This window comes from Schistocerca americana, chromosome X (genome assembly GCF_021461395.2).
Source record: "Schistocerca americana isolate TAMUIC-IGC-003095 chromosome X, iqSchAmer2.1, whole genome shotgun sequence".
In the NCBI taxonomy this organism is placed as follows: Eukaryota; Metazoa; Arthropoda; class Insecta; order Orthoptera; family Acrididae; genus Schistocerca; species Schistocerca americana.
In genome coordinates this window covers 805,646,123-805,668,248 of record NC_060130.1, presented here as the reverse complement: position 1 = coordinate 805,668,248, position 22,126 = coordinate 805,646,123, and the positions used below count along the sequence as shown (strand labels likewise).

The 22,126-nt window shown below is 42.4% G+C and overlaps 1 protein-coding gene across 1 annotated transcript in view; it reads left to right on the top strand.

Annotated features, from left to right (window-relative positions):
• Nucleotides 1-22,126, top strand: part of LOC124556097 — a 290,940-nt gene that overhangs the window by 244,386 nt on the left and 24,428 nt on the right. The window contains exon 2 of the mRNA XM_047130122.1: nt 10,733-10,893. Coding sequence (XP_046986078.1) covers nt 10,734-10,893 — 160 coding nt within the window. The 5' untranslated portion in view covers nt 10,733. The remainder of the gene's footprint in view (nt 1-10,732; nt 10,894-22,126) is intronic.

Here is a 22,126-nt window from a genome sequence, read left to right as displayed (position 1 = left end):
AATTCGTCTTGCGTAAAACATAAACAACAGATAATTAGCTGCAACCCTTTCTTTCATATATTTTCTTTTGATCCACATTTTAAAGTAAACTATAATAGCCTCTGGTTTCTAAGATTTGAATGACGAATCGCTCGATTTCTGAACTAAAGAACTGTACTGCGACTCTTATCACATTATAGATGACTGGACAAAAAGTTACATTCTGTCATCCGGCGGGTCATCATAGAAGCTTCAGTCTGCTATGGCATAGACTAGAAAGGCTTTTCGACATACGACATATCGTTGTTCATCCTGATCTATGACGAGAAAACACATAGATCCGCCAAATTGCGTGGATGTTGTTGCTGATGTCTGGTGCGCTAATTTGGACGACACTCAAATCTGGAGATTTCATCTTTCATTGCACCTGACTGTTTTTCACGTCAAGTAGCTACACTCTGAGTTCAGTCGACGCTAGTACTACTTCATGGAAGACAGAACAGGCAACGTACGGGCAGTGGTAGACGAACGGAGAAATATGAATATCCAGAAACTCATTCTAGGCATACTGATACAATACGTTAATGACCACAACCAAAAGGCCCTTATCGGCGTAAATGAAGCGCCCTAGAGTTTTCACCTGCTTTCAAAGTTCCTTGTACACAGTCTTCATGAAGACTTCGTGACGTCATTGATGAATATAGCACGTACAGATAGAAAAATAAATATCCGTTCTGCGCAAGCCATGGTGTGATTGATATTCAGAGGAGTATAATCAATCAGAAAGCATCTCTCCCCCACTTTCCTTCCTACTCCAGTAGCTGATGAGTAGCTGATGATACGTGGGAAGAATGGTGGTCGGTGCTGTTCTACTTAAGGCCGAATTCACCAGTTTTTCTGTCGTGGCCAAGAAGCAAGACAGCTGACTGAGGAAGTGATATTTTTCTTGACTTGTATTTGAACTTTGAGTCCAAAACTTGTGTGAATAAAACTTTGCAAAATGTTATAGCTCTCTTACGGTAGTGCCCATCACTGCTGTTTCTAGAGTGTTTCCGTGACTCCGATCAAACAAACCCATCATCACTCACATAGATCTTCTTTGGGTCGTCCGTGTCTTCCATTAATATAAATTAGCTAAGCGCACAAAGAAATTGATCAATTTAATGTTTCTTTAAGCGATCTCATTAATAGGTGAAATACATTTGAAACTGGCACCAATCTTCCCCAAGACTCGATTTCTGTGAGCCTTCCAACCTAAATCCCTCCAACAGTTGGTTATATTTTTTCCGGATAATCTGAGGAGATAAGATTTTCATTCCTTCTCTGTTCCCCCTTGTTGCCTCTTGGCTTACTGTAACATTGTAGTGAGCAAGAGTCTTTTGTGAGCAATTCTACTCCAAATACCTATGTGATGCAGTTTTCCCCCGAATTTTTGTTCTTTTGATGGTCGTGGGGTTCCATAGTCGATGTCCTAAAGTAATGCCTACCTTATAGGCAAGCGAGTTTTAGCCGTGAATCCACATCCGCGCAGGTCGTTCGGTCTGCTGTGATCGTGTATCGGCCACAATTCTGAAGTGATTTCCTTGTCCCCGAGTGTCTGTCACTGCGGGTACTCTCATCTGATGGTACATTGTGATACTGGTGCGAAATCCGAAGTTTATCACAGTATGACCTCTGTGGAGCTAAAAGGAATTACTTCCTGTCGCCACATGTCACATCAATACTCGCCCCATGTTACACAGTGAACGGAGTAATTACTGCACCTCCGCGGACAACTGAACACTAGTCTAGAGTTCTCTGCCAAGTGACATCCCCTTTTAAATCCGAGTAGCTACAAGATACGTATTTATACTTAAAGCTTTGAGCTGACGTATAAGCATAGAGTTTGAAGAAAGTAGTGTGAACAACTTAGCAAATATCCCATTTTCGAACTAAGTTTTATAATTAACTTGTAACTCACTGTTTCCTTTTATGTTTCCTCTAACGTTTCTAGAAACGTTGTGAGCCACTACTACTCCTATGATTATTTTGAAGCTCTGTTGAACTGCCGTCAGGACGAACAGACTCCCAGCAGGTCAGATTGTTGGTGCCTACTTAGTGGTCCGTCCGTGACAATGGTTGTTAATATAGTGTGGTTATCTATTTGCTGTCCATCTGCCTGATTGTACGACAGCATACATATCAGTCAGTTAAGTACAGCAGTAGAAGAGAGGCATGAGAGATTCAAATCGGTACCACGAAAGCTTCATAAGCACCAAAAGAACATGGTGCCAAACAAATAAGTGATACAGCAACTGCATAGATAAAATGATCGTGACAGGACTACCTTTGTTAAACTTGTGGTAATGCAGATGAGTGCAAGGAAGAGGCTTCAATAAAGAGCAGTAAGCTGAAAAGTAGAACCGTTTCATATGGTCAGACAAGCCCGTGTGTATGTATCAACAGAGGAGACGATATTGGCGTCAGTAGTGAGGCCTTAGGTGATCTTGTGATCATACTGAAAGTAAATGTAACGGGGAGGACCTCTGACACCATTTTACGTGAAAAGGTTCATCTAGTGGCGTAGAAACACTTCCCATCACAATATTATTATCACCATTTACTCTGCTGCAACTTCACAAATATTCAGTAATAGTTTAATGAGCAGACACATAAAATAACTTATCTTCCCTGGTCTTTTACAGTAACCAGATTTCCAAAATATGACATAACCGCGGTTTTTATTGGAAAATCAGTTAAGAGCCTTTTGATTTTATGTCAGAGAATTGAAACAGATTCTTGGTGAGGAATAATATATAATCTGATTGACCCCCATTTAGTACTTACATGGAACGATCTCCAGGAGAATTCAGACTGTTTTGGACATCAAAGGAGATCTGAGATAGAAATGTTTTGGTGCTCGCATGGTCTTGTCCGAATCCTTTATGTGAGCTCTATTGGTAGATTGGCTGCGAGATCGGACTTGAACTGTACTGTCACCGATAGGCTGAAGTTTTTTTTCATTACCAATAGTTTAAAATTTAATAATTTACGGGATGATAGGATTAAGGAGAGAAAACTGGTATACTTGAGCAAACGTCCCATAAACGCGCCAGGCAATTGTTCGGTAAAGGCACCTTGTTGTATATTATAAGTATGTTGTTGTGCTATGTTTGTTAATGACAGGACGCTATCAGGATTTCACAGACGTCGTAAATACACTGGCACCTTTTGTTCTTGCTTCGTTTCGGTATTGTAGAGTTTGGTTAATCTCTTTTTTTTTTTCAGTGAAGAAGTATTGTGGCCTGTGACGTCCACAGACATGCCTATAGTCTATTTTTAGTACGCTTGCTGTGTACCTGTACACAAATAATTTCACTCTAAGAAGTTTGTCTTCTGTATCTGAGTCGCGTATAAGTTAAAGACTTGGTACTCAGTTTGACGATCATATTCGCCTGGCGCTCTTCTACCTCGCGCTGCATACACAGAGCTTCGTATAGAGGACTATTGTCCTGTTTCTAAAAAGGACTTTTTCTCGCAGTCCTACAGTGTACGTTTTCACCTGGAGCCCGACACAACGACAATTCTGCAGAATGACTTAGGAACTTGCGAGGACGTTGGGAAAAACAACCTGAGCTATGTAAGGTATTTGTTCCTACCCTGGTCTCTCAGTTGGGAGAAGGAGAAAACAAATCCCTGTTCCCCGACACTGATTTACTTTTTACGAGGATTTCCTGAAATACTTAGCCTGATACAGAGATTATCATGCATGGTGCGGGAAAAGATGATCTGTGCGCCATCTTTTTGTCTCTGATTTCTCAGATATTATTCTTATGGTCATTCCATAACAAATACGTTAGCGGTGATTGAAATGTTTACAATTTGTCTCCAATATTGTTCCTCTAAATCTCTGTAACAGTAGTTCGCCAACAGAGTGTCACCTTTCTTCCAAAGAATTCCATGCAAGGCACCTGGGAATTTCTGTAAGCCACTCCTATGACTAGACAAGAATGGTACAAGTTTAACACCATGGCACTAGATTTCTTCGATATTAGGATTAGGAAGATAAAGATGTTTCGCACGAGATTGCTGTGCCCTATCTCCGTTGCAGATGCAGCTCACTTTATCAGAACTCCTCAATAAACCTAATTCGTCCGTTATACCTACCTACAATATCTACTTCATACCTCTTTTTAACGTTATTGCTAGGTATTTAACGCATGTAACACTCAATGACAGACCACTAACATTATATGCAAAAGCTATCACAATTTCGCACCTAGTCATGCACATTTAATTTGCCATTATCTTTCTGTACACAAGTGTAGTTTTAGCAACCATTTCTGTCTGTGCTGCTCACACTGTTTAATAAACAGTTTGTGAAGAACATGATCACTTCTGTCAACCACTTGTTGGAGTACAAGTGCACGGAGGAAATTCATCGTCCTGGGACAAAGATGGCTATGGTATCAACGGACTTGCACCTTTGTTATGTGATTGTTTAATTTTATTTGGAGTTAATAGTGATAGAAACACTGAAGTGCGGCCAGATCTCGGTGTTCAACGTCACAGTATTTCAGCGAATCCCCACACCGCCATCATCAACTGCACTGATTAGCTATGTTCAGAAATTCAGTTTATCGTGACTTCTTCCGAAGGCAACATGTCTTGTGACATCGTACTGAGGCCGTCGATTGCGTTATCTGGTCGGACGCCTGATAATTATTCTCGTATATTTTTTGTTCATTCTGAACGTACTGTTAACGACGTAAGCTAAGAGTTATGCGAGGCTGCAAAATAATTCTGTTCACTCGAATTTATAACGTATTCTCGTTGTTTCATTCAAGTCGGTAAACCGTAGAACTATGCCATTACAATTTTTTTTTTGATCGTGTCATCACTACCGTAATTTCATTCGCAGTTGGTGAAGGTTGCTCTTTCACTTACGACAGGTAATAAATGGGTATCTGTGTACAAGCGTGGCAATACTTCTCGTCAGAAAGCTCCACGTGAGGGGTGGAAATTTTGGAATTTTGTGCTAAGTCTGCTGAGGTCATCGGTCCCTAAGCTTACACACTACTTAATCTAACTTAAAATAACTTATGCTAAGGACAACACACATGCCCTAGGGAGGAGCTGCGAGAACCGTGCAACGCGCCTCAGACCGCGCGGATACCCAGAGCGGCGCGAGTGATGTATCAACATTGCAAGTAAAAATGGCAGTAGTGGACAATATAGTTCTGGACAATCGGCTATTAACGCTATATGAAGCACATGACGCCGGAGGCATACCAAAAGAAATAGTACGATATCTTTCACTTCAAGAATTTGTAAAGAGAAAGCTTATCGCAAGCTGAGTTTTTTTTCGTTTTTTTGATAATGATCAAAATCAAATGAAGGAACAAACTCTCCAACAATGTACTGACTGTTTTAAAAAGAACATAGTGGATTTCTTCCGGAGATGTGTTACTCTGGGTTAATGCTAGGTCCGCCGGTTCACTCCCGAAACGAAATAGCAATGAAATTAGTGAGTGAAACGCAATGGCATCTGCACCAGAAAGGTCAATTTCGGCTACAGGAAATGATATACGGTATTTTCAAGAATATAAAATAGATTTTTTTCAGTGATTGCTTGGAAAAGAGTAAAGCAATATCTGGTAAACTCTGCTTGGGGCTTCTGAACCGACTGGATTAGAAAAAAAGTGAGAAGAGCTCTCTATTGCTAATGAAAATCATCTGACGTCTTGCCTGAAAATTATTTCAACAACTACTCTGTCTGGAAAGCCTCCAGCAACACAAAATTGTCAATCTTCAAACAAATGCACATATCTGGATAGATAAGTAGGAACTTCAGAAAGTAAGTTGCACGTGTCGTCACTCGCTAACAAGGGGACCGCGCCTGCTCGTTTTTACCGATTTCGTTCAAATTTGTGCTGCATGCAGGGCTTTGCCAGAATTGAAAGTGACAGAAGCTGGAATGCCACAAGACCTAGCGCTTAGGAGAAACGGCGTTTCAGGCCTGGGGTCGCGTGAGGCATCTGCCATTTACGTGAATGTAAGTCCCAGACAGCGGTTGGCGCAGCACAACGAGTACAGAACAATAATACGAGGGGCGTGTGGTCAAGTCACTATCCGGAAATTACTCTAGTTTCAATTCTTACGTTACCTACACTGCAAATAAACCGAAATAATTCTCAATATATTATATTTATTAATATATTAATAAAAAGCATGAAAAAGAAAGGAGCCGGCCGCTATGGCCGAGCGGTTCTAGATGCTTCAGTCAGGAACCGCGTGACCGCTAGGATCACAGGTTCGAATCCTGCCTCGGGTATGGATGTGTGTGATGTCATTAGGTTAAGTTAGGTTTAAGTAGTTCTAAGTCTAGGGGACTGATGACCTCAATGTTAAGTCCCATAGTGCTTAGAGCCAAATAGATAGGAAGATTTGGGATTGGAAATAAATTTCCAGGAAGAAATTGTAAGGCGTACATGAGAACATCATATATGAAATTAAACACTTCTGATGTTTTACAGTTGACGATTTAAACGTGCCGGAGGGATACTAATCGTAAAAACACGGGTAGCAGTAATCTTCTCGGCGTGTTGCACACATTATAGACGCCGCACGGGGTCCCGGGTTCGATTCAAGGCAGCGTCAGGGATTTTTCCTGCCTCGAGACGACTGGGTGTTGTTGTGTCGTCTGCATCATCGTCATTCATCCCCATTACGGTCGGAGGAAGGTAATGGCAAACCACCTCCTCTAGGACCTTGCCTAGTACAGCGGTGCGGGTCTCCCGCATCGTCCCCTACGCTCCTCGGAGTATGGGACCTCATCATCATCATCATCAAAGTCATAAGAAAATTAAAACCAATTGTAAAATGATTCAGACAAGATATTTTTATGATGCGAACAGTGGCGATTGACTCTAAATAATGAAAAGCGTGGAGTCATCCACATGAATACTAAAAGAAATCTGCAAAATTTCGGTTACACAATAAACGACATAAGTCTAAAGGCTGTCTATTCAACTAAGTACTTGGGGATTACTATTGCGAAAGACTTAAACTGGAACGATCACATTGATAATATTGTGGGAAAATCGAACCAAAGATGAGATTTATTGCGAGAACACTTAGAAGATGCACTAGGCCTACTAAAGAGGCCGTCTACACTACGTTTGTCCGTCCTCTACTGGAGTATTGCTGTCCGGTGTGCGATCAACATCAGATAGAATTGACGGAGGACATCGAGAAAGTTCGAAGGAGGTCACCTTGTTATGTACGACTGCGAAATAGGAGAGAGAGTGGCAAGGATATAATACGCAAAATGGGGTGGTAACCGTTAAAGCAAACGTGTTTTTCGTTGCGACTGGGTGTCGTCATGATATTTCAGTCACCAACTTTCTCCTCCGAATGCGAAAATACGAAAAGGTAATGATCGTCATAATAAAATAAGAGACATCACAGAATGATTTAAGCGTTCGTTTTTCCCGCACGCTCTTCAAAAGTGGAACGGTAAAGAAATACACTGAGGTGACAAAAATCATGGGATACCTCCCAATATCGTGTCGAACCTCCTTCTGCCTGGCGTAGTGCTGAAACTCGACTTGGCATGGGCTAAACAAGTCGTTGCAAGTCCCCTGCAGAAATACTGGGCCATGCTGCCTCTCTAGCAGTCCATAATTGCGAAAGTGTTGTCGATGCAGGATTTTGTGCACGAACTGACCTCTCAATTATGTCGCATAAATTGATGTCGGGGGACTTGGATGGCAAAACCATTCGTTCGAATTGCTCAGAACGTTCTGCAAACTAATCAAGAACAACTGTGACCCTCTGAGATACCAAATTCTCATCCATAAAAATTCGATAGTTGTCTGGGAACATGAAGTCCATAAATGGCTGCAAATGGTCTTCTAGTAGCCGAACACTGCCATTCTCATTGTGACCAGAATACCCAGTCCATTCCATGTAAACACAGCCCACACCATTAAGGAGCCACCACCAAGTGGCACAGTGCCTTGTTAACGACCTGTGTCCATGGCTTCGTGCGATCTGCGCCACACTAGATCCCTCCTCACCTGACCAGGCCACGGGGCTCCAGTCGTCTAGAGACCAACCAATATGGTCTCGAGCCTAGGTGTTGCGCTGCAGGCGATGTCGTACTTTTAGCAAAGGCATTTGCGCCGGTCGTCTGCCGCCATAGCCCATTAGCGCCACCATCTCGCCGCACATTCTTCGTACGTCCCACATTGATTCCTGTGGTTATTTTACGCAGTTTTGCTTGTCTGTTAGCACTTACAACTGTACACAAACGCTGCTGCTCTCGGTCGTTAAGTGAAGGCTGTCGGTCATTACGTTGTTCGTGGCAGAAATATGGTATTCTCTGCACACTATTGACACTGTGGATCTCGAAATATTGAATTCCCTAACTATTCTCGAAATAGAACATGTGTACCTGCAACTACCATTCCGAGTTCAAAGTCTGTTTATTCTCGTCGTGAGGCCATAACGACGGAAACCTTTTCACATCAATAATCTGACTAGAAATGACAGCTCCATCACTGCATTGCACCGCCATCTGTACACATGTATGTCGCTATCCCATGACTTTTGTCACCTCAGTGTAGCTCGATAGTAGCTCTGCCAGGCAATCAACAGTCAAATGCCGAGTAATAACGTGTATGTACACTACTGGCCATTAAAATTGCTACACCAAGAAGAAATGCAGATGATAAACGGGTATTCATTGGACAAATATATTATACTAGAACTGACATGTGATTAAATTTTCAAGCAATTTGGGTGCATAGATCCTGAGAAATCAGTACCCAGAACAACCACCTCTGGCCGTAATAACGGCCTTGATACGCCTGGGCATTGAGTCAAACAGAGCTTGGATGGCGTGTACAGGTACAGCTGGCCATGCAGCTTCAACACGATACCACAGTTCATCATGAGTAGTGACTGGCGTATTGTGACGAGCCAGTTGCTCGACCAGCATTGACCAGACGTTTTCAGTTGGTGAGAGACCTGGAAAATGTGCTGGCCAGGGCAGCAGTCGAACATTTTCTGTATCCAGAAAGGCCCGTACAGGACCTGCAACATACGGTCGTGCATTATCCTGCTGAAATGTGGGGTTTCGCAGGAATCGAATGAAGGGTAGAGCAACGGGTCGTAACACACCTGAAATGTAACGTCCACTGTTCAAAGTGCCGTCAATGCGAACAAGAGGTGACCGAGACGTGTATCCAATGGCACCCCATACCATCTCGCCGGGTGATACGCCAGAGTGGCGATGACGAATACACGCTTCCAATGTGCGTTCAAACACCGATGCGACTGTCATGATGCTGCAAATAGAATCTGGATTCATCCGAAAAAATGAAGTTTTGCCATTCGTGCACCCAGGTTCGTCGTTCAGTACACCATCGCAGGCGCTCCTGTCTCTGATGCAGCGCCAAGGGTAACCGCAGCTATGGTCTCTGAGCTGATAGTCCGTGCTGCTGCAAACGTCGTCGAACTGTTCGTGCAGATGGTTGTTGTCTTGCAAACGTCCCCATCTGTTGACTCAGGGATCGAGACGTGGCTGCACGATCCGTTATAGCCATGCGGATAAGATTCCTGTCATCTCGACTGTTAGTGATTCGAGGCCGTTGGGATCCAGCACGGCGTTCCGTATTACCCTCCTGAACCCACCGATTCCATATTCCGGTAACAGTCATTGGATCTCGACCAACGCAAGCAGCAATGTCGCGATACGATAAACTGCAATCGCGATACGCTACAATGCGACCTTTATCAAAGTCTGAAACGTGATGGTACGCATTTCTCCTCCTTACACGAGGCATCACAACAACGTTTCACCAGGCAACGCCGGTGAACTGCTATTTGTGTATGAGAAATCGGTTGGAAACTTTCCTCATGTCAGCACGTTGTAGGTGTCGCCACCGGCGCCAACCTTGCGTGAATGCTCTGAAAACTAATCATTTGCATATCACAGCATCTTCTTCCTGTCGGTTAAATTTCGCGTCTGTAGCACGTCATCTTCGTGGTGTAGCAATTTTAATGGGCACTAGTGTAAATGTAGAGGAATGCCTATTGGACGTGAATAACCAGTTTCTTTCTGTCTCGGAGGCGAAACGTGTAATATAGAAGTGTGAAAGGGAATGAGGAAGATCCCCTCCCACTTCCTGTGTTTGTTCCTATGGGCACCCTCTCTCCCTTCTCTCCCCCTTCCCTCCCTCCTCTCTTTTCCCCCCTTCTCCCCTGGGCTTCCCCTACGCTATACCTTCTTTCCTCCCACCATCTCCTCTGCCATTGGCATCTTTGCTCTCCCCTCTCTCTCCCCCCACCACCTTCTTCCCCTCCTGGAAGGTCCCCGGACTCGCACACGTTTCCGTGGACATTCGCGCCGGAGATCATCGCCATCGTTTTAGTGTATGTACCGTCGTGTTTGTGCCTCAGTGTTTTCCCCGCCTACGCTTCATCGTTCACGTGTCGTCTCCATCATCAGTGTCCGTGTGCAGCGCCATCAGTTTCTTTAGGTGTCTTCGCGTGCGAACGGCTACGTGTTATATGTTCTCTATGTCTACTGTTTTTTGCCCTCCACTTTGTTCTATATACTCTGTGTCTCCATTGTATTTTCTTTGTAAACCTTGTGGCTGAAGAAGAGCGTAGTGTGCTGCTGCCAGCCCACCTTTATGTAAGGTGTTAAATAACAATAAAGAAAAAAAATGAGGAAGAGAGAATGAGGAGGAGGTGTCGGTTGCAGGATGCTGTGCTGGCTGCTGGTGTTGGTGGCGCCGGCGGTGCTGGCGGCGCCCTACGTGCGGGACGAGTCTGCCGTGGCCTGGGGGCGGCCGCCCGGCGCAGAGGCCTGGCAGCAGCGCCTGCCGCCCGGCCACAAGGCGGACGACGACGACGTCCACACAGGTGCGACACTTCAAGCCCCATTTATCAGTTCCGATACTTGTGCACTGGTACACGTTGTAACGATTTCAACAGCGTTACTGCATTGGTACACAACACAACAGCATAACTGAGACGTTCAGATCAAAAAGGGGATGTTGTTGTTGTTGTGGTCTTCAGTCCTGATACTGGTTTGATGCAGCTCTGCATGCTACTCTATCCTGTGCAAGCTTCTTCATCTCCGAGTACCCACTGCAGCCTACATCCTTCTGAATCTGCTTAGTGTATTCATCTCTTGGTCTCCCTCTACGATTTTTACCCTCCACGCTGCCCTCCAGTACTAAATTGGTGATCCCTTGATGCCTCAAAACATGTCCTACCAACCGATCCCTTCTTCTAGTCAAGTTGTGCCACAAACTCCTCTTCTCCCCAGTTCTGTTCAATACCTTCTCATTAGTTATGTGATCTACCCATCTAATCTTCAGCATTCTTCTGTAGCACCACATTTCGAAAGCTTCTATTCTCTTCTTGTCTGATCTATTTATCGTCCACGTTTCACTTCCATACATGGCTACACCCCATACAAATACTTTCAGAAACGACTTCCTGCGATTTAAATCTAAACTCGATGTTAACAAATTTCTCTTCTTCAGAAACGATTCCTTGCCTTTGCCAGTCTACATTTTATATCCTCTCTACTTCGACCATCGTCAGTTATTTTGCTCCCCAAATAGCAAAACTCATTTAGTACTTTAAGTGTCTCATTTCCTAATCTAATTCCCTCAGCATCACCCGACTTAATTCGACTACATTCCATTATCCTCGTTTTGCTTTTGTTGATGTTCATCTTATACCCTCCTTTCAAGACACTATCCATTCCGTTCAACTGATCTTCCAAGTCCTTTGCTGTCTCTGACAGAATTACAATGTCATCGGCGAACCTCAAAGTTTTATTTCTTCTCCCTGAATTTTAATACCTACTCCAAATTTTTCTTTTGTTTCCTTCACTGCTTGCTCAATATACAGATTGAATAACATAGGGGATAGGCTACAACAATGTCTCACTCCCTTCCCAACCACTTCTTCCCTTTCATGCCCCTCGACTCTTATAACTGCCATCTGGTTTCTGTACAAATTGTAAATAGCCTTTCGCTCCCTGTATTTTACCCCTGCCACCTTCAGAATTTGAAAGAGAGTATTCCACTGAGCATTGCCAAAAGCTTTCTCTAGTCTACAAACGCTAGAAACGTAGGTTTGCCTTTCCTTAATCTATTTTCTAAGATAAGTCGTAGGGTCAGTACTGCCTCACGTGTTCCAACATTTCTGCGGAATCCAAACTGATCTTCCCCGAGGTCGGCTTCTATCAATTTTTCCTTTCGTCTGTAGAGAATTCTTGTTAGTATTTTTCAGCCGTGGCTTATTAAACTGATAGTTCGGTAATTTTCACATCTGTCCACACCTGCTTTCTTTGGGATTGGAATTATTGTATTCTTCTTGAAGTCTGAGGGTATTTCGCCTGTCTCATACCTCTTGCTCACTAAATGGTAGAGTTTTGTTAGGCCTGGCTCTCCCAAGGCTGTCATTAGTTCTAATGCGATGTTGTCTACTCCCGGGGCCTTGTTTCGACTTAGATTTTTGAGTGCTCTGTCAAACTCTTCACGCAGTATCATATCTCCCATTTCATCTTCATCTAAATTCTCCTCCATTTCTATAATATTGTCCTCAAGAACATCGCCCTTGTATAGACATTCTGTATACTCCTTCCACCTTTCTGCTTTCCCTTCTTTGCTTAGTACTGTCTTTCCATCTGTGATCTTGATATTCCTGCAAGTAGTCCTCTTTTCTCCAAAGGTCTCTTAATTTTCCTGTAGGCATTATGTGCAGAGAATTCAAACAATGTACATTGGATGACTATTTACCTGCAGTCTTTTCCTGTTTCCCTCCTAGGAACAATGTTTCCTTTCCAGTTGGCATGATCCAAGCGCTTGACCTTGTCTTGTGTAATCACATTCCTTTTCCACAATTCGGGGCATCTTTTCTTTCTTCTAAATTCATGTAAATCGTCTTCGGACTCGTCTGACTGTTCCGTTACCGAAGCCATTTGCTAATCTCTCAGCTGATTACTGAAAACCGCTACATTGCTGCCCTCACGCCTCACGTTCTTTCTTGTAATATAGGGACTTGTCTCTGTGACAAGTCCTCTTTCTGCACGAAACGTAATTTCAACACTGATTTTGACAGGGAAAAATCACTGAACAAGTCCCATTTTAGAACCAAAAGATGCGGAATCGTGTGAAAATACCAACTACAGTAATAACTCATATACCCCAAAAATGATAAGTCCCGTTTCTGACCTCAACGCCTCAGTTGTGACGACATTAAGGACTATACGAGCTTTCAGTACATGTGCAGGAATGCTATTACACACCCTAAGCCACTTGGCGTTTTGATATGCCATGGAGTGCAATAATCAAGCTTTCTTGCATACCATAGTTTCCTTGAAGCCAGCTTTAGCCTGCAGATACAAGTGAATTAGCATCTTACACCGATGGGTAATGCGTTGCTATGTGAATGTTAAAAGCAGTCTGAAGAAACTGTGATGCCACCGTTCTCAAACTTCGATACCCCAGAGAGCCTGGGCTGTGCGTTTACAGGCAGAAGCTCCATTCTGAAAAACGACCAGTTTCCACTACGCGTAACATTTAAGGGTTTGGCGATGTTGCTTAAATTATGCGCCATGTATAAAAGAATAGATTCACGTCAGACATGACTCATAATTAAAATAAGTGCTCGTCTGTTAATAATCTATACGGTAGCCAGTGTGGGGTTTGTCAACCCTTATCTGGCGCATCCCCAGGTGGCGGATATGGGAATTCTCGGTAGATATGCCGGGTAAGTGGGAAATAAAATACCAGCCGTGGACCTAAATGACAACCAGAATCTATGCTGCGTCTGACTTGGTGTAAGCTGCGGTATGGTCGGCGTCTATTCACCAGGAGGTGCTGTTAACATGCTCCAGGAACTCACAATCCCTGGTTCTACACAACTAGCAATGCTAGACAATTGATGATAAGCAAACGTGACTCGTACAAGTAATGACAAAATTAACCCTGGTGGGCAATCCACCCTCTCAAAAGTGGCAACCAAGCATTCGGATTCTGGGGAGCTTGAACTTATAGGAGAGAGCAAGTCGGAGTGCTCTGGTAAACTTCCACGAAAAACACACACGTATATGGGCACTTTCAATATTCAGACACTTATTTAAGCAGCAAAATTACACGACCTCACAACAGCACTCACGAAGCAGAAAATTCAAATTCTCACCGTGCAAGATGCACGCTATACAGATTCAGAAACGATAGACTACTATAATTACAGACTCCTCAAAAGTGGAACAAACAAGCAAATTGGCAAAGGAGTAGCACTTTTTGGAATGGCCTTTACCGAAGACAAGAAAGTTCTGGACTCAGTAACAGATGTGAAACGCATCAATAATCAACTAATGACCCTACAAATCAAACACACAAACAAAAACCACACCTTTATTTATGTACATGTACCAACAAAGGGTGATAATAAAAATACCCTAAAAAAACAAAGATTCTGGGAAGAACTTGAAAGAGAGATGGCCAAAATTGCAAAAGATGATGCGAAAATTCTACTCGGTAACTTCAGTCCACAAATTGCCAGAGAACAAGAGAACACAGATACAAAAGATAGTAGGAAGCTACCCAGCACACAAATTTACCAACAGAAATGATACACGACTCATTTAATTACGCTAACAAAACAACCTAGAAATTATGTCAACCTCACTTCGGAAACACCCCAAAAAACAAAAAACGTGGCGATCACGTATCCATCATTTCGGAGAATTTCAAACTGATTATATTGGAATATCATGTACCTACCAAAAAGAAATTCACGATGTGCAAGTTCGCGACGGATCATTATTTAACCAGAATAAAAATTAAATTCACACCCAAGAGGAAATTCGAAAGGAAAACAACGCTGATCCCAAAACTTGACCTACACCAAAACAAAGACTCCAAAACCACTGAAAAATAGGAAGAACAACACGCGGAAATTTGGGAGAAATTTCAAACTAAAATCATCAAAACAGTAAAAGATCTGATCCCTCTTCATAAAAAACCAAAACACCCTTGGTGGAATCAAGAATGCGAGAACGCACTAGAAGAAAGGAGAATGGCATTTCGGAATTACAATTGCAACAAATCAGAAGAAACACTGAAGAAATTTTTCGAAATGCGCGGATAGACTTGTAAGATTTTAAGGCAAATTAAACGAAAATATGTGAGTGAGCAACTGCAATCAATCGAAGAAAACTTCAAAAACTACAACAAACACGATTTCTATAAGAGCTTCGCAAACCCGATCAAAGGGTACCCACTACAAAACCTTTGCTTTCGAAAACAAGATGGTAAATTGGTCCTGACAAATAAAGAAAATTGCCAAGTACTAGCCACGTACTTTTCACAGCTTTTAAATTTTCCGGAACCCAAAGAGAGATTCCCTAAAGTTCAGCCAGAAATATCACCACAGAACTCGTCACCACCAACACAAGAAGAAATTAATGCTCACATCAAGAAACTTAAAAGCAATAAAGCATCAGGGGAGGACGGAATTGTAGCAGCACTCTTGAAAAATTTAGGCCCAAATTCACTCAAAAAAAAAAAACCAACTCAAATAATCCAAAACCTCTAAAAACCGAAAAAATCCCGAATGACTGGAAGATTGCTCTGATTCAACCACTACATAAGAAAGGTAATAGATAAGATGTAAACAACTGTAGGGGGATCTCTCTATTACCAGTCACCTACAGATTTATATCAGCCTGTCTCTTGAATAGAACACAACAGCAATTAGAACCCAAAGTAGCACAATATCAAGCAGGATTCAGGCCGAACAGATCATGTCCGGAGCAAATTTCCAACCTCAAAACCATAATCAAAATGTGAGTTCTCAGACAAAAACCTGTAGTATGCGCACTTGTAGATTTAAAAAAAGCATACGATTCAATAGATAGGCCCTAACTATTCCAAATTTCAGAAGCAAGAGGATTAGATCCCGCAACACGAGAAATCACTAAACAGACACTAATTGGCACCAAATCTAAAGTAATATTTATGGTGGAGATCTCTGAACTCTTCGACATTTAAACAGGTGTGAGACAAGGTGATGGACGCTCTCCTATTCTGCTCAACGTAGTTCTAGATAAAGTTATGGAAGAATGGGAAAAAGAAATCAAGAAATTTGGGGTTTGGAAGTCAATCCAACTGGCCGTTGCCAAAAACAACCTCTACATACTATATCTTGCATTTGCGGACGACTTGGCGATGCTAACAGAGGATGAGTAAACTGCAGTCAAACAGATGGAAATACTCAAAGAATGTGCATGAAAAGTAGGTTTACACATTTCATTTGAGAAAACTGAATTCTTTTGTTCAAAAACAGAAATTGCAAGCCTGAAAACAAAATATGTTAAATTAAGGGGGTCCCATACTTTAAATACCTTGGAGACTTTATCGAACCGACAGGCGTTGAAAAAATCTCACAGCAACATCACCTCCAAAAAATTAAAAAAAGGATTAGGGTTAACGCAAAACCTCTACAAGAAAAAAATCAATTGTAAGAGGGGCAAAAATTCGCCACTACAATTCTGTCATAAAACCAGCAATCCTCTACGCAAGTGAAACACTAACCCGTAACAGAAAACAACAACTTGAAGCCATAAAAAAATAAGAGGGCAAGACCATCAGGAAAATTCTAGGAGGAAGACATTCCCAAGACGGTTATAGGCTACAATCAATTAAAACAATAGAAAGTTTTCAAACATCGAAATCGATATTAGTAAAAGGCCAATGAAATTCTTTGGTCATCTCAGTCGACCACCAGAAAATCTATTGACGAAAATAATAGTAGATTATGTAACCTCACTTAAGAATTCCACACCTTGGCTAGATGAAATTCGAAAGGACCTAAATAATGCAAACACAAGACCACGCGAAATTCTAGAAAGAGACACCTTCAGACACAAAGTAGACAAATGGGAAGTTATATCAGAGCAACGAAAAGAAAAACAGTAAAGCGTAAACAAGCCTCTTCGGAAAGAATGAAAGCCTATTGGAAGAACAAGAAGAACTCAAAGAAAAATTGATCGACTTATTTGCTTAACGTCTTCCATTTCTGGGGAGAATTCGCCAATAATAATAATATACAGGGTAGATATAATTAAACTACTGGAGCCAATGTAGACGGAAAACTATTTACCGGTGGCATACCCAACTTTATAGGAATAATGTTCAAACTGTGCGTTGCAGGATTTGCGTTGTTAATAGTGTTATTGTCATGATTTGCCGTTAGGCGCCGGTACTGGTGACGCAGGGTTGAAACAAAAGCATCGGTGTGCATTACAGTTGCAGACAGTGTATATGGATCTCGACAAGGTAGCAGGACTTCATTCGTAAAGCTGTTTTATCAAAACAACAGCTGCTGCTCTTCGTGAGTACCGCTGCATTAAAGGAATATGGGATTGAACAACATGATTCGGAAGTTCGAATCAACTGGCGATTTGGGAGAGGCCGATGGTTAATTGCGCCACAAATTGGTGAAGAAACTACTGCTGCCACGGCTGAGAATACTGGACGCAATATGCGTTCTTCGAGTGGTGCACATGCTGTTTCTCGATAGCTAAACATTCCATGATCCACCATTCCAAGAGTGCTGCGAACAGTTGTGAAATGGTATCTCTAGTGCGGTTCCAGACTGTCGTGGATGCAGATAGTAGTCACATTGCACAACATTTGCATTCTGAGACATAACATGGTACGCAATTTACACATGCTACCCTCTCATGTGGAAATTAATATATGTTCCTTTCAATGATTTATTAGTTATTTCTCTTCCGCATATCCTAACGAATGTTTCTATAAAATTTCATTATCTTGCGATCACTCGTTTTTCATGGGGGTCTCTCAAGTAAAGGAAGTTTAATTGTAACGGCCCTGTACTACGTGCATTGAAAATAGTAGGACATTCCTTTCAAAGGAATAAGAAGAAAAGTTTCTATTACGGCAGGCAAGGAAACGCAAAGTTGCAAAGTCACACTTACTTTATCAGCTGTACCACTTTTTCATTACACTTGACATTTTCTGTGTCTTGTATTTTGTTCACATCTCACACAAAGTGTTAAAAGTTACGACCATAAGCCTGAATATACGCTTACACGTACTACCACAGTGAGTTTCTAACACATCTGAATGTATCCGGTACAACGCATATTGCCTCACTTACTGTCATAACTCATGCTAAAAGGAATTCATCATCTTCGATAGGTCTTCGTGGAACTGTATATCTGACGTAATTCCGTATAAAAAGAGTCCAGTGAGGTGAGTCTTAAGGCCAATGAATTTCACCACACCGACCATCAATGTGCACACATCAAAAACAGTTTTGCATCGCCCCGGTTCCCAGAACTACTGAAGACAGACGTTGACTGTGGATACTGTGTCACAGACGCAGTCCCTTTGACTGTTCAGAGATGTCACTAAACCCGCCCAAAGATGTAAGCAACCAGGCACGTGCAGTGCCTATTAGACGGAGGGGGTACGACAGCCGATCAGCTCCAGTCATTCCACCAGGAAGGAGGTACACGGCTCGTGTTGTCTGTAGTTCAACCATGCCTAGACGGTCAATACCGCCGTTCGATCGCGTCCGCATTGTTGCTTTGTGCTAGGAAGGGCTCTCAACAAGGGAAGTGTGCAGGCGTCTCGGAGTGAAGCAAAGCGATGTTGATCGGACATGGAGTAGATACAGGAAGACAGGAACTATCGATGACATGCCTCGCTCAGGCCGCCAAAGGGCTACGGCTGCAGTGGATGACCGCTACCTACGGACTACGGCTCGGAGGAAACATGTAAAATAATGCATTTCGTGTAACCACAGGAAGTAGTGTTACGACTCAAACTGTGCACAATAGGCTGCATGGTGCGCAACTTCACTCCCGACGTCCATGGCGAGGTCCATCTTCGCAACCACGTCACCATGCAGAGCGGGACAGATGGGCCCAACAACATGCCGCATGGACTGCTCAGGATTGGCATCACGTTCTCTTCACCGATGAGTGTCACATATGCCAGACCATCGTCGGAGACATGTTTGGAGGCAACCTGGTCAGGCTGCCTTAGACACACTGTCCAAAGAGTGCAGCAAAGTGTACGTTCCCTGATCTTTTGGGGTGGCATCATGTGGGGGCGACGTACGCCGCTGGTGGTCATGGAAGGCGCCGTAACGGCTGTACGATACGTGAATGCCATCCTACGACCGATAGTACAACCATATCGGCAGCATATTGGCGAGGCATTCGTCTTCGCTGACGACAGTTCGCGTCCCTATCGTGAACATCTTGTGAATGACTTCCTTCAGGATAACGAAATCGTTCGACTAGAGTGTCCAGCATGTTCTCCACACATGAACCCTATCTAACATGCCTGGAATAGATGGAAAATGGCTGTTTATGGACGACGTGGCCCACCAACCACTCTGAGGGATCTACGCCTAATCGCCGTTGAGAAGTGGGACAATCTGGACCAACAGTACCTTGATGAACTTGTGGATAGTATGCCACGACGAATACAGGCATGTATCAACGCAAGAGGACGTGCTACTGGGTATTAGAGGTACCGGTGTGTACAGCAGTCTCGACCGCCACCTTTGAAGGTCTCGCTGTATTGTGGTACAACATGCAATGAGTGGTTTTCATGAGCAACAAAAAGGGCGGAAATGACGTTTATGCCGATCTCTACTCCAATGTTCTGTACAGGTTCCGGAACTCTCAGAACCGATGTGGTGCAAAACTTTTTTTATGTGTGTACATCAAGCATCTCTCGGGCATGCACACTGAATTGTACAATAGTGTCATCGTGCATAGTGTACACGCCTCATAGGTGATCCTACAACTGGTAATACGTCATCTGAATAATCATGTAAAACATAAAAAGCAAATGTGGAAATGAAACTGTATTCATATTTAGCTGTCACATAACTTGGAAACTCAAACGAGCGGGTGGCGAAGCCGTAAGACGTTGGATTCGCTTTCGCGAGAACGAGAGTTCAAACCTCCGTCGTCCGGCCATCCGGATTTAGGTTTTCAGTGTTTTTCCTGAATCACTTAACGCAACAACGTGATGATTCCTTTGAAAAGGACACTGCCGATTTCCTTCTCTTTTCTTCCCCAGTCCGAGTTTGTGTTCGAACTCTTATGACCTCGTAATTTAAGGGACGTTAAACATTAAGTTTCCTTCCTTTTTGGAAACTAAGCATTTATGCGCCAAAACTGATATAGGGTTTTCATATTATTTTTGCATGAGTAATTCAGTTACTCACTGTTTTTATTTAACCCTGAATGTAAAACACTTGAATGATAATGTTATTGGTTTTCAGGAGCTTCAGAATCTTCTCTTACAGACTACGGCACAAACAGCTCCCATACTGTGAGAGATCACAGTTTAGTCTGTCCTTTGTTAACTGCTGTATTGCGATAGCATGATTTGTTCAGAATAGCACTTCGCTTCAGTGTTAAAATGTTTTAAGAACAAACACCCTACCTACACAGAGCACATCGTAAGCACTACAGACTTGATTGAAGTGCTCCAGTTTCTTGAACATGGGTTGTACTGAGGAGAAAAACTGGTAAGCACACGTCTTATCTCAGAGATTAAGAATGCATTAAAAGGTTCTGACGTTGAGGACATCGATCGAACAATTTCAAAGGCGTCCTGAAAGCAAACACATTACTGCGCTTAGGATTTCCGATCGATGTGTTGAAAGAATTCTGAAATATGGGCTCCATTCAGGCAAACTGATGTTGACAATAAGGCAGACGAAATAGCGAAACCTTCTACCTCTTTGTCAGTGAGATCGGCAACACGTTTCCTCAAGCAGCTGTTGCGTTGTCTAGTGATAGGGTAATTCTAGTGATGAGGTAATTTTCCATTTTTGTTGCAGTTTATACATAAAAAACACTTTCGATACTGAGTTGCAGATAAGCTTCTCGTACGTCACTAACGTACGTTGCAGAATCCCTGCCTAACTGCAGTCGTAAATTCGGATACATCCTTTTAAACGAAGAAAGTCTAAATACGACCTCTAAAAGATATTGTGACAGGCTATAAAATTTCGAAGCGTAAGTTGGAAATAATTATTTAAATAAAATGAATTTTTAATACGCCACTTTCTGAACTCGGACTAGAAAGTATAAAATAATTTCTCCTAGGCCCATACAGTTTCGTAACTCCATACAGTAATCTCCAAAATTTGTGATAGTAAATTTTTAATACCTATGAAAATACTCGTACGATTTAAAACGACAAACGTGGAGCGCAAGCAATTGGTAAATAGTAAGGAGGTGAACTATTCATGCATCAGTTAGTAAGTGGTGTAACATTAAGGCGGTTGACTATTCATGTATCAATTATGTATTGCATACGCCTCACGTTTTCGTTTTAAATCTTACAAGTATTTTCATAACCATTGAAAATTCACTAATTTTGAGGACTGTCTGTATGGGGTTAGGAAGTGTGAGGGACTCGGAGAAATTATTTTGTACTTTTTAGTGCGATTTTAAAACGTAGTATATTAAAAATTCATTTTTATTTAAGTAGTTATTTTCTGCTTTTTAGTCTTGTATCTGTGAAATTTTTCAATCAATTTCAAACATTTTGATGAGATTACAACAGAGGCATGTGGCAAATTTCAGGTTTATTTCAGTTTCTTTTCACCTGATTCAATCAATATATTGGTTCCTCATGCGTATATCCACCAAAAATGCCAAGAAGGTAAAAATTAGAGGACTTGGAGCTTACACGCAGCCTTACTAGCAATCGTTCTTTCCACAAACTTTTCGCGACTGGAATAGTAAAAGGGGAGAATGGCACACAATGTACCCTCCGCCACACACTTGGCAAAAAAGCGGGTTAATATTACATTGTCATCCATTTCCGAGCTATGTTGAAATTTTCCAGTTTAGCTCACCTGGAAATGACAGTGGTACACAAGTACCCTCCGTGACACACCAGACAAGAAAGTGCATTCGCATCCTGTCCTCAGCTAGGCTTAAAAATTCGAGTCTCTAGCTCATGTAGAAGCTAGTTTACAAACAATTGAAAAATTTGTACTAACAGACAGTCAGACAAGGAAGCGACCTAATAAAAATGTGGTAAAGTAGAATGTATGAAGC